We start from the raw sequence: 12,723 nt of genomic DNA on the forward strand, positions 1-12,723 counted from the left end.
TCGAATATGAATTCAGCATCTTTCATCAACAGTCCGGTTAAGGGTTTAGTTATCTTAGAGAAGTCTTTGATGAATCGTCGGTAAAAACCGGCGTGTCCTAAAAAGCTTCGTACTTCTCTCACGGTTCTTGGGGGTTGAAGATTTTAGATTACCTCTATCTTGGCTTTGTCTACTTCAATTCCTCTGTTCGAGATGATGTGTCCTAAAACAATTCCTTCTTGTACCATAAAGTGGCACTTTTCCCAATTAAGTACTAAGTTTACTTTTACACATCGCTCAAGAACTCTTTCTAGGTTTTCAAGGCATTCTTCGAAACTTTGTCCGTATACAGAAAAGTCATCCATAAATACTTCCATGATGTTTTCGAGAAAGTCGGCGAATATTGCCATCATGCATCTTTGAAAAGTTGCAGGGGCATTACACAGACCAAACGGCATTCGTCTATAAGCGAAGGTGCCAAAAGGGCATGTGAATGTTGTCTTTTCTTGGTCATCAGGGTGAATTGGTATTTGAAAGAAGCCTGAATAACCGTCTAGATAACAGAAATGTGAATGTTTTGCTAATCGTTCTAACATTTGGTCAATGAATGGTAAATGGAAATGATCTTTTCGGGTTGCTTTGTTTAGTTTCCTATAATCAATGCACATTCTCCATCCCGATTCGATTCGTTTAGTTATAGTTTCTCCTTTTTCGTTTTCAATAACGGTTATGCCTCCTTTCTTTGGTACAACGTGTACAGGACTGACCCATTTGCTATCGGATATAGGATATATAATACCTGCTTCCAATAACTTGGTTATTTCTTTCTTTACTACCTCACTTAGGATCGGATTTAGTCTTCTCTGGTGTTCCCTAGAGGTTTTACAGTCTTCTTCTAACATGATGCGGTGCATACAAATAGAAGGGCTTATTCCTTTAAGATCGGTGATGTGGTATCCTAGTGCGGTTGGATATTTTCTTAAGATATGTAGGAGTTTTTCTGTTTTGAGTCTTCCTAGATCTGCATTAACTATCACAGGTCGTTCAAGTTCTAAGTCTAGGAATTCATATCTCAGATTTTTGGGAAGTGTTTTCAAATCAGGGGTTGGTTTGTTAAGACACTGCGTAGGATCCGGTGTTATTGCTAGGCATTGTTTAGATTTGTCTTCTAAAAGATAGTCTGATGATTTGTCTTCTCCTGACTCTGCTTCTTTTATGCATTCATCGATGATATCCATGAAGTAACATGTATCTTCTATTGCAGGTGCTTTCAAGAATTGGGAAAGAATGAATTCAATTTTCTCTTCACCTACTTCGAAGGTGAGTCGTCCTCGTTTTACGTCTATGATTGCACCGGCAGTTGCTAAGAATGGTCTTCCTAGTATAATAGGTGTAGTATCATCTTCTCTAATGTCCATAATTGTGAAGTCAGTGGGAATGTAAAACTGACCTATGCGTACGGGAACGTTTTCAAGGATTCCTACAGGATATTTGATGGAACGATCTGCTAATTGCACAGACATTTTGGTCGGTCTTAATTCTCCCATTTCCAGTTTCTTACATATGGATAAAGGCATAACGCTAATTCCGGCTCCTAAATCGCATAAGGCTTTGTCGATGACAAATTTTCCTATGTGACAGGGTATAGAGAAACTACCCGGATCCTTGAGTTTAGGGGGCATGTTTTGGATTATAGCGCTACATTCGGCAGGGAGTGTAACGGTTTCGCTATCCTCAAGTTTCCTCTTATTAGAAAGAATTTCTTTTAAGAATTTAGCATATGAGGGCATCTGCGTAATAGCTTCGGTAAACGGAATTGTAACGTTTAATTGTTTAAGGAGATCAACAAATTTTCTAAATTGGCCTACATCTTTGGTTTTAACAAGCCTTTGAGGGTAGGGTATGGGTGGTTTGTAAGGTGGTGGAGGTACATAAGGTTCCTTCTTTTCTAGGGTTTCCTTATTACTCTCTTCCTTTTCCTTAGGTTCACTTTCCTCAGTTGATTTCTTAGGGTTTTGGTTTTCTATCCTTGGGTCAGACGGTCCTTCCACTTCCGTTCCACTTCTTAATATAATTGCATGAGCTTGGCTTCTCGGATTAGGTTGGGGCTGTCCAGGGAATGTACCAGTTGGTGCAGCAGTAGGTGCTTGTTGTTGAGCTACTTGAGATATTTGCGTTTCCAGCATTTTGTTATGGGTAGCCAAGGCATCTACTTTGCTTGCTAGTTGTTTAAGTTGTTCGCCAGTGTGTATGTTCTGGTTTAAGAAATCTTTATTGGTTTGTTGTTGGGATGCTATAAAGTTTTCCATCATGATTTCCAAGTTGGATTTTCTAGGGGTATTATTGTTAGGATTCGGTTTCTGATATCCCGGAGGTATAGATGGGGCTTGATTTGGAGACTGTCCAGGTGCGTATAAAGCATTATTACTCTTATATGAAAAGTTTGGATGGTTCTTCCAATTTGGGTTATAGGTATTCGAGTAGGGGCTTCCTTGAGCATAGTTTACTTGCTCTGCTTGGATTCCAGTCAAGAGTTGACATTCCGCAGGAGTGTGGCCTTGGATTCCACAGACCTCGCAATTCTGAGTTATAGCAACCACGGCGGCTGGAGGTGATACGTTTAAACTTTCAATTTTCTGGGCCAAAGCATCCACTTTTGCATTAACGTGATCAAGGTTACTTATCTCGTACATGCCAGTTTTCGGTTGAGGTTTTTCCACCGTTGTTCGTTCGGTTCCCCACTGATAGTGATTTTGGGCCATGCTCTCGATAAGCTGGTAAGCATCAGCATAAGGTTTGTTCATTAGTGCACCACCTGCAGCGGCGTCTATTGTTAACCTTGTGTTGTATAAGAGACCATTATAAAATGTGTGAATTACTAACCAGTCTTCCAAACCATGGTGTGGGCAAAGTCTCATCATGTCTTTGTATCTTTCCCATGCTTCGAAAAGAGATTCGTTGTCTTTCTGTTTAAATTCGTTTATCTGGGCTCTTAACATAGCTGTTTTGCTTGGCGGAAAATATCGGGCAAGAAAAACTTTCTTCAACTCGTTCCATGTGGTGACTGAGTTGGAAGGAAGTGATTGAAGCCATCTTCTAGCGCTATCTCTTAATGAGAAAGGAAAAAGACGAAGTCGAATTGCCTCTGAAGTGACACCATTAGCTTTAACAGTATCAGCGTATTGGACAAATACGGATAAATGAAGGTTTGGATCTTCGGTAAGATTTCCAGAGAATTGGTTCTGTTGCACAGCTTGCAACAACGAAGGTTTAAGTTCGAAGTTGTTTGCTTCGATTGCGGGCGGAGCAATACTTGAATGCGGTTCATCTTGCGATGGAGCGGCGTAATCTCTAAGAGCACGAGCTGGTTCTGCCATCTCGGGTATCGAAGGAAAAATGTTTTTGAAATCAGGAAGGTCTATAGGAGGGAGATTGTTTTCAGCACGATATTCCCGAATTCGTCGTAAGACTCGGAGATATAGTTCGATATCGTTGATTCGTAAATAGAGCGGTTTGCCTTGAGAGCGAGTGCGTGGCATACAAACCAACGAAAGAAAGAATAGAAGAAAAAGAAACCTTAGTCTCTACAGCGTAACGGAAGAGTTACGATATCGATTAAATAGAAGTTCCCGGCAACGGCGCCAAAAACTTGATCGCTCGACTGTGTGCGTCGAGAATGGGATACAAACTGCAAGTGCACAGTTCTATCGCGTAGTTTTAAAAGATATCGATCCCACAGGGACTTATGAATCGATATACCGTTATCTAAGGTTACTACGTAAATCTAAGGTGAAAATGTTTGATTGTTTGGGGAAAAACTAAGAGCTAAACTAAGATCTAGATTAAATATTAATAAAACGGATATCGGTGTGTAGTTCGTCAAAACTAGGGAATCAAGTCTTTGTCGGTTTCTTGGTTTTAAAATGAATCGTTTCAGTTAACTTTATTGGTTAAAGGTTTTATCTCAAACTCTCGCTCTGTTGAATAAACCATGATTTTATATTAATGTAGCTGTCACTTATAATTAAGTCAAAAACCATATTTTGAAAACAATAAAGTTGCAGAAACTCTTTTTAAGAAAACACTGACCGTTTTAAACACCCTTATCTCAAACTCTCGCTCTGTTGACTTAGGTTATATAATCAAATCCAAATGCTTAACTCTCGTCCTCACATTCAATCTTTAAAAATACTTTTTGGAAAAGGTCAGAATTTAATTAACTCTAAAACTTGCTCTCGCCCTGATCTAGAATTAATGCCTAACTTACACTGTCCAGTTAAAATCTCAAACTCTCGCTCTATTGATTTTAACTTCTTTATGTCCTTTACTTCTGTAAAAAATCTTGTTATTAAACCTGTAAGTTGAGACCGTAAAAAAGATTGATTTTAATTTTAAGTTTAGATAGACCGACTCAGTCTTGATCCCTTATTCTGCTTACTTTACATACCGATACCTAGGCGAATTAGCCAGACATGCTAAATAAACAAGAATACATATCATGCATAAACAGACTCATTCCAGGCAGATAATATAGATAAATAATAAAACAAAATATTAAATAATGATTAAAGAACCTGAATGCGCAATACAATAGTCTTGAACACTCCACCACAAGCCGGTAGGATTTGTTCTTCGATTCTTCAATTAAATAATAAATTAAACCAAGGAAATAGAACTAGAATCTAACGTAAGGTTAGATCCGATAAAAAGTTGCACAATAGTTTCCGGTGTAGAAACTATTATGCGAAAAATATCTAAATGCTAAAAAGGGAAAGATAAATTGCAAGGGAAAAAGAATGCAGAACTTGCAAAAGAAATAAATAAAATAAACAATGTTAAGTTGCTGGAAAGGAAAAAATAAGCAAAAGCGTGAAAAGAAAATTTGGCAGAGCTTCGGCAATATGAGCGTGGAAAAACCGGAGAGACTTTTAGGTTTTTGAGATGGCTATTTATAATAGTGTTGGTAACTGCTTTCCGTTTCTCCCATTCTTCAACGTGGCTACATGCACGGCGTGGATATAGGAGACCAACTTCTCAACGTTCTTCTTCAAGTCTTTCTGAGGGCGTTACTTGCGCCAAAAAGGTAGTGGAATTGTGTGACGCTCGTCACACTATGTGTGACGTCCGTCACAAGGCTGTTTTGCGTGACGCTCGTCACGCACCCTGTGACGTCCGTCACAGGCACAGCGTTGGTGACTTGTGCGCTTTGGGCTGGGCTTTGGCATTTGGTCCCTTTTCTCTCCTTTTTGCACCTCCTTTTCTTCCATTTTCACTTGTTCTTCAAAATAGACTACCTGCGACAATTAGGAAGAAAATACCACGTAATATCTCATAAAATGCAGTAAACCGAAATAAATAGTCATAGAATTTAATGGAATTAAGTCCTAAAATATGATATAATTTCGTGTTATCAGTGACCCTAGGACTCATGGCACCACCAGCATGAACCATCACATTCTAAAATGTGCAAAGAAGCCTAGAACCACTGATCCAAACTATTCTTACATACCCTTCTGTAGAAGGATATAGTTTGGGTCATGTTAGCTCCAAATTTGACAAGCAAGCTTGTAGAAAAGCTTTGTCAATTTTTGTGGTTCTAGATGGACAACCATTTAGTGCAGTTGAGGGGGAAGGTTTTAAGTACTATTCTAAAGTAATGTTGCCCCAATTTACTCTCCCATCTAGGCGTACAGTAGCTAGAGACTGTTTTCAGCTACACTTGGATGAGAAACAAAAACTAAAAGCCTTCTTTAAGTCTGACTGCAATAGAGTAGCACTTACTACTGATTGTTGGACTTCTATCCAAAATCAAAACTACTTAACCCTTACGGCACACTTTGTGGATAACAAATGGAACTATCAAAAGAGAATTATAAGCTTCACAGTTATTCCAAACCACAAGGGTGATACGGTAGGTAGGAAGATTGAAGAGGTGTTAAGGGATTGGGGAATTAGGAATGTGTCTACTATAACTGTTGATAATGCAACTTCAAATGATGTAGCTGTAGCATATTTGCATAGAAAAATATCAACTATGAATGGGATGATGGGGGATGGAAAATGTTTTCATATGAGGTGCGCTGCTCACATATTGAACTTGGTGGTAAATGAGGGTTTGAAAGATAAGCATTTGTCTATTACTAGTGTTAGGGATGCTGTTAGATTTGTCAAGTCCTCACCTCATAGGGCAACCAAGTTTAAAGAATGCATTGAATTTGCTGGAATAACTTGTAAAAAACTAGTATGTCTCGATGTTTCAACTCGTTGGAACGCGACATATTTGATGCTTGAGGCTGCAGAGAAGTTTCAAGCTGCTTTTGATAAGCTTGAGTATGAAGAGTCGAGCTATAGGGAGTTCTTTGGAAAAGGTAGTCCTCCTAGTAGTGATGATTGGGACATTGTTAGAGCTTTTATCTCTTTTTTAAAGTTATTCTATGAAGCAACTAATGTTTTTTCCACCTCTCAAAGTGTGAGTTTGCATAGTGCTTTTCACCAAGTGTCTGCGATCTATTGTGAGCTGAAGCAAGCTACTATGAACTTGAATGGTGTTTTTGCAAGTGTGGGTGGGGACATGATGGAAAAGTATAATAGATATTGGGGGTGTGCTACTAAGATGAACAAGTTGATTTATTTTGGAATTATTTTGGATCCAAGATACAAGTTGAGTTATATTGAGTGGACTTTTAAGGATATGTATGGAGTCGGATCTGTGTTTGCTACCGGGTTGATCAAATCTATAAAAGAGAGCTTACAAAAATTGTATGATTGGTATAAGCAAGCTTATGACCAAAATCATAATAGACAACCTCTTGGTAGTAGTGAAAACAATGTTTCCAATGATGAAACAACAGCTGGCCGTCCTTCACTAATGGCTAGAGCCGATGCTTTTGAACAACATTTAGAGGAACAAGACTCGATTGATCAACAAAATGAGCTTGAGGGTTTTTACTCTAGTAAGTGTGTCAAAAGGGATCCTAAATTTGACCTTCTTGTGTGGTGGAAACACAATATCCTATTTTATCTACAATAGTTAAAGATATTTTTGCCACATCAGTGTCTATGGTTGCATCAGAAAGTACCTTCAGTACGGGAAGGAGAGTCTTAGAAACTTATAGGAGCTCCCTAAAACCTGAAATGGCAGAGGCATTAATTTGAACCCCAGAATTGGTTAAAGCCGTCTTTTACCTATTTCAAAGACTTAAACCTCATGGAAGATTTTGAGCTTTCTGAAGATATTATAGCAGGTAAAATTATTTTTAAAAATATTATATCTTTATTTCATAATTGTTATATCTTTCTAAAAAAATGTTTATTTCATTATTTTAGAATTTGAAGAAATTTCTTCTACAGCAAGAAGAGGATCTTTACCGTCTCAGCCACAACCTTCTGGTTGTGCTTGAAAAATATGGAGGGTATATTTACTTTATTAATTTGATTTATTTATTAATTTATTCCTTTTTAAAGCTTGATATTTTTCTTGTTTAATTTTTCAGTTCAACTATGTTTTTTGAAGTCATATGTGACTTATATTTTGTGACTACTCAATGGCCAAACAATATATATTTTGTCTTGTGGATTTTGAAGATATTCAAGCTAGCCAAATTTTGGTATGCATCAAACAATATATTATTGTATTAATTATCATTAGTGGTTTTTTAGTTGGATTTACTACTAATTAATTATGAACTGAAGTTGGTAATGTCATGGTCGGTTGTCCATTAGTTAGATGAAGTATTGCTAATTGTGTCAATAGAACATTTTGAGGCCATGCAGGAACAACTTGGTAAAACTGTGACGATATGCTATATAGCCAAGATCAATTGATACATTTTGCAACATCTTGGTAAATGAGCAGCAACATATGCCATATAACCAGGATCAACTTGGTAAATGAGCAGCAATAGAGGTCGTGCAGGAACAGCTTGGGCTGCAGCAAATGCAAGGTAAGGTAAGGGTTATGATTTAACATTCTTGTTTTTAGGCTTACGATAGTTATCATTTTAATAGGTCAATATGAAGTATTGCATACATTAAAAACTTATGCCATATCTAGATTGCCTAGCTGATCCATTACAGACTGGCCAACAGAACATTCTAGCTTAAGCAATCGCAGAATTCCAGTTGTTATACAGCCCATGGATTCAATTTCAGATTTGCATTAAAAAGTGAGGCTCTGGAACTTATCCTTGGATATGGCCCTGTTTGGATAAGCAACATAATCTGCAACTTATGTTACTTTCAAAACTTTAGTTAATGGTCACTTTCAATTGATGATAAGATATTTTGACGTGTGCCCAAAATACACGGTAGTTACTAGTTAGAGTAAGTTGTTGACAGCAAAATGAAAGGGAAGTGTAAAGTTACTGTAACCATCATTTTGGACTGGTAATTTGCAGCTGTATATATTTACTGAAGAGAGAGCGTGGTAATATTTAAGTAACATAATCTGGGTTCCAGTAGTTGGATAAGCAACAATTCCAGTAGTTAGAGTAAGTCTGAGTTTTGGAATATGGCCCTGTTTGGATAAGCAACATAATCTGCAGCTTATAACATAAGTGTTTATCATATAGCTGTGATTCTTGGTTCTATTTAAGTTATTTAAACTTTATTATTTAATAGTGGTCCCTGTTTTGTTTCATGTTTGTTTAATAGTGGTCCTAATATACTTATTTGATTTTTGTTTAACAGGTTCAGATTTTGTGGTCCATTTCAATTTCTCTTATGTGGTTATGTGGTTTAACATGTTCAGATTTTGTGGTCCATTTCATGTTTTTGTTTATGTGGTTATGTGGTTTCTTTTAGTGTGACTAAAATGTAGTTTAATTTTGACAGGATTTGGCAACAACTTGTGTGAAGGTTCTTGGAAATGATCATGTTTGTCAAACACCCTATCAAAAATTAGCATTTACATATGACAATACCAACTTATGTATTTGATAACATTTACTCATAACAAAAATATTTCAATGTTGTATTAATTTGGATTTATATTATATTTAATCATCTAAACTAGACATTGATAGTTTATATCCATTGGTCATGTGAACAATTATTGAATTTTTAGATTAGCTTATATCCATTGGTAAAATAAAATTTAAAGAATTTTTTAAGAAATAATTTAAAAATATTTTTGGGATTAAATATTGGATTAGTCTATTAACCCGAAATACCCGTATGTATTAACCCGAAACCCGTCTAAACCGAACCCGTTAAAACCGTATTTAAATTTGAGCGGAAATGGGTCTTTAAAAGCTACCCGCGGTTTGGGTTGGGTGGTGGTTTTGGGCCCGAACCCGCCCAACCCGGCTCGTTGTCCAACCCTACCCCCGTGTCAAAGAGAGAGTGGAGAGTTTCTAACCACATTGCCTTCTCTTTTTTTCTATTTTTGATTGGTGGATAGAAATGCACATAGATTGCAAATGTGAACCATGGTCAATCTCGATTTAACGGAAAGGATGAGAACAAAGAAGCACACAGTGTTAAACAATTTAAAATACCTACAATGCCCCTTCTAGAAGCTTTAAAAGATTAAAATCCAATTAAATCAATTTAAACAAATAAAATTCACACCTTTCTAAACAAACACGATAGCAGTTAGCATGACCCACGATCTCCTAGGAAATATGAGTGTGATGATTAAATGAGATTTTTGCATGTCTTGATGAGACGTTTGAATAAAGATGGTCATGATGACCATGACGTCATAGCAGTAGAGATGTTGTTGCGTCGAAACATTTCAAAAAATGTCTTTTTCTCCATATAGTCGAAAATGACATTTTGGGGGGCAATTTGTTAGCTGGAATTTCGACGTTGGAAAAGAATGTATTGTTTCGACAAAGAGTTGAAGAGGCATAGTCGAAGAAGATTTTTGTTGAAGAAGGTTTGGTCTGGGACTTAGAAATATTCATGGGTTCAGATTCACTTTTTGACGAAGGTGTCCGTTGGGAGTTGCATCTGACAAGCGTGATTCAAGTTAAGGCTCATAATTGTTTTTTGGCCTTATCCGTTTCTTAATAAAGCGCGTGGAAAACAGTGAGTAGCAAAGTCCATGCAAGCGAGAACCTGTCATCTTTTGGAGAAGAGACTGTTTGTTACCGTTATTTTCGATTTATTATAAATAGGGATCTTAGTTATTAGGATTGGGGTGTTCCATTTTGTACAAAAACTCATATATTACTCAAAGTATCTGTGTTATTAAGAAACAAGTTCTTGAGTGCAATGCACATGTGACCACTATTTTTATACTTTTGTATCAAATCATTATAATTATGTTATTTACTTTCTTTGTAAATTTACTTTGAAGTTATTTACGTTGCCATTTACATTTCTGCGTTTCTTTACAAACGTCGACATTTATTTCAACGAAAAGAACATTGTCAAAATGTTCATAAGTGATAAAACTTGAAGAGAATTAAAGCACACGTCCTATGAACAATCTAGCCGATTCTGCGAGTAACCAAAAATATAGAATTTTGAAGACTAGCGCTTGTTTACCAATTTCAATGGTAAATATTTATTCATACACTTTCTTCCATTTTTATGTGTATAGGTTTTTCCATTTTTCTTTGTTTTTCATACGCTTTTATTTGGCATGATTTTCATGTTTTCATTTGGCAGAAAACTTATGGTTTATGGTTTAGGATTTTCATTTGGCATGATTTTCTTGTTTTTGGGGTTATCTTTACCTGAATTTCTCTTATTGAAATGGATCTCAGTTACCATATATGTTCCACGTATGACACTAGTTCTTCTTAAGAATATAAAAATCTATGTTCAATAGAGACATCGATGTATTAGACATTACTTGGGTTTTTGTGTATGTTAACATTGTTGTTAATGTCATGCTAGTTTATGTTTCCAAATCAGGTTATCATGTTGTTTGTAGGATTCAATCTCATGCTAGTTTATGTTTCTAAATCGGGTTAACATCATAATATAAATTTTGACTTGTAGGTGTGGTTCACATATATTTGTGTTTAAATGAAGAAAAAACACTAGGAGGACGAAACTAATGTGAAAGCGGAAAGACCCAGATCATGGGCACAAGTTTTCCGCTCTCACTTCAGCTTCATCCTCCTTTCAAATTTTTAAATTTTTAAATTTTTAAATTTTCAAATTTTCTGGTGAAACTTTCTACACTTCATCTTTTCAAATTTTGTCAAGTGTTCTTGATTAAATTTTTTGGTGAAACTTTCTACATGAATTTTCAATATACATTCATTTAGTTTCATCCATACCATTCTTAGAGCACTTGTATGTCATAAAGAGAATTGATTTCTTAAAAGGATAAGATCAACCAATAGATTGATATATTATTCTATCTTTCAAAAACATGTAAAAACTCATATTGTTCTTGTTATCCTTGTTGTCTGGAACTGTTGGAAACAAGAAAGTCATTAAGAGAGGATTATTCTCTTAATGAACTTAGTGAAAAATCCAAGAGGATTGCTCTTGGTGTTCTTGTTAGAGTCTGTATAGAAAGACTAGTCTGTCTTATCCATAACATCTAACAATAATAAAATCTCTTACATGTGGTAAGGGGACTGAAGTACTCTCGGATTGTAAGGGGAACCAGTAAAGTGCGAAAAGTAAAGAACATTGAGACGTATACTGGTTCCCCTCATAATCCGAGAGTACTCCAGTCCCCTTACCACATGTAAGAGATTTTATTATTGTTAGATCTTATGGACAAGACATACTAGTCTTTCTATACAAACTCTAACAAGAACACCAAGAACAATCATCTTGGATTTTTCACTAAGTCCACTAAGAGAACAATCCTCTCTTAATGACTTTGTTGTTTCCAATAGTCCTGGACAACAAAGATAACAAGAACAATACGAGTTTTTACAAGTTTTTAAAAGATGGAATAATATATCAATCTATTGATTGATCTTCTCCTTTTAAGAAATCAATTCTCTTTATGACATACAAGTGCTCTAAGAATGATATGGATGAAACTATATGAATGTATATTGAAAATTATGTGTAGAAAGTTTCACCAGAAAATTTAATCAAGAACACTTGAGAAAATTTGAAAAGATGAAAAGAAAAAAATTGTTTGAAATGTTAGCGTGAAGGAGGTGTATTCAAATTCTGAAAATATGTGGTATATATAACCCTTAGACACCTTTCTAAATCATCATAATTCATGAATGGATGCCACGATTCAAGAACACAATTTAGAAAATATTTTCATGAAAAAATGCATTTATTTTTGTCACTAGTTCAGTGGTGACCGGTTACCCAATATGGTGTAATCGGTTACACCTGAACCAACATTAAAAAATTTGAAAATTTTCACCATGTAATCGATTACCCAAAACATGGTAACCGATTACCTGCTACAAAAATTGTCACAAGAGGCAGCACATACATCTGGTAATCGGTTACTTTAAACCTGGTAACCGATTACCATCAAGGCAGAATGACCAAATGCAGTTGAAAATGAATTGTAAGGCAAAATGAAAATATTTAAGAGGCCTAAATGAAACATGGCATGTATGAATGAAACTCTTTAGCACTTGAATGAACATAGAGAGGTTTAGAACTTTATACCTTAATAATTTGATCAATTCAATAGAAATATTCAAGACTTGAAATTATTTTATAAGTGAAGCTTGACTTGTGCTTGAGTCTTGAACCATTCTTTTTGCGATGCACATTTGCTTGTAGATCATTTCTTCATCAAAACACTTTGAGAAGCTTTTCTTCACATTCTTCACACATTTCTTTGTTTGTTGA

General features: G+C 35.8%; 1 protein-coding gene and 1 pseudogene across 1 annotated transcript; both read left to right on the forward strand.

Annotated features, from left to right (window-relative positions):
• The first annotated feature begins 2,871 nt into the window (after positions 1 to 2,871).
• Positions 2,872 to 2,971, forward strand: LOC127116259 (uncharacterized; annotated as a pseudogene).
• A 2,490-nt stretch (positions 2,972 to 5,461) lies between these two features.
• Positions 5,462 to 7,495, forward strand: LOC127082903 (zinc finger BED domain-containing protein RICESLEEPER 2). The gene is made up of 2 exons (XM_051023129.1): positions 5,462 to 7,223; positions 7,306 to 7,495. Exon 1 carries the CDS (start codon positions 5,636 to 5,638, stop codon positions 7,007 to 7,009), a length of 1,374 nt encoding a protein of 457 aa, XP_050879086.1. The 5' UTR covers positions 5,462 to 5,635; the 3' UTR covers positions 7,010 to 7,223; positions 7,306 to 7,495.
• Positions 7,496 to 12,723: the final 5,228 nt, after the last annotated feature.

This window comes from Lathyrus oleraceus, chromosome 1 (assembly GCF_024323335.1).
Source record: "Lathyrus oleraceus cultivar Zhongwan6 chromosome 1, CAAS_Psat_ZW6_1.0, whole genome shotgun sequence".
Lineage (NCBI taxonomy): Eukaryota > Viridiplantae > Streptophyta > Magnoliopsida > Fabales > Fabaceae > Lathyrus > Lathyrus oleraceus.

Excerpts from the sequence above, each read along its gene's own strand:
- LOC127082903 (XM_051023129.1), top strand. The coding sequence starts at position 5,636 with ATGTTGCCCCAATTTACTCTCCCATCTAGGCGTACAGTAGCTAGAGAC.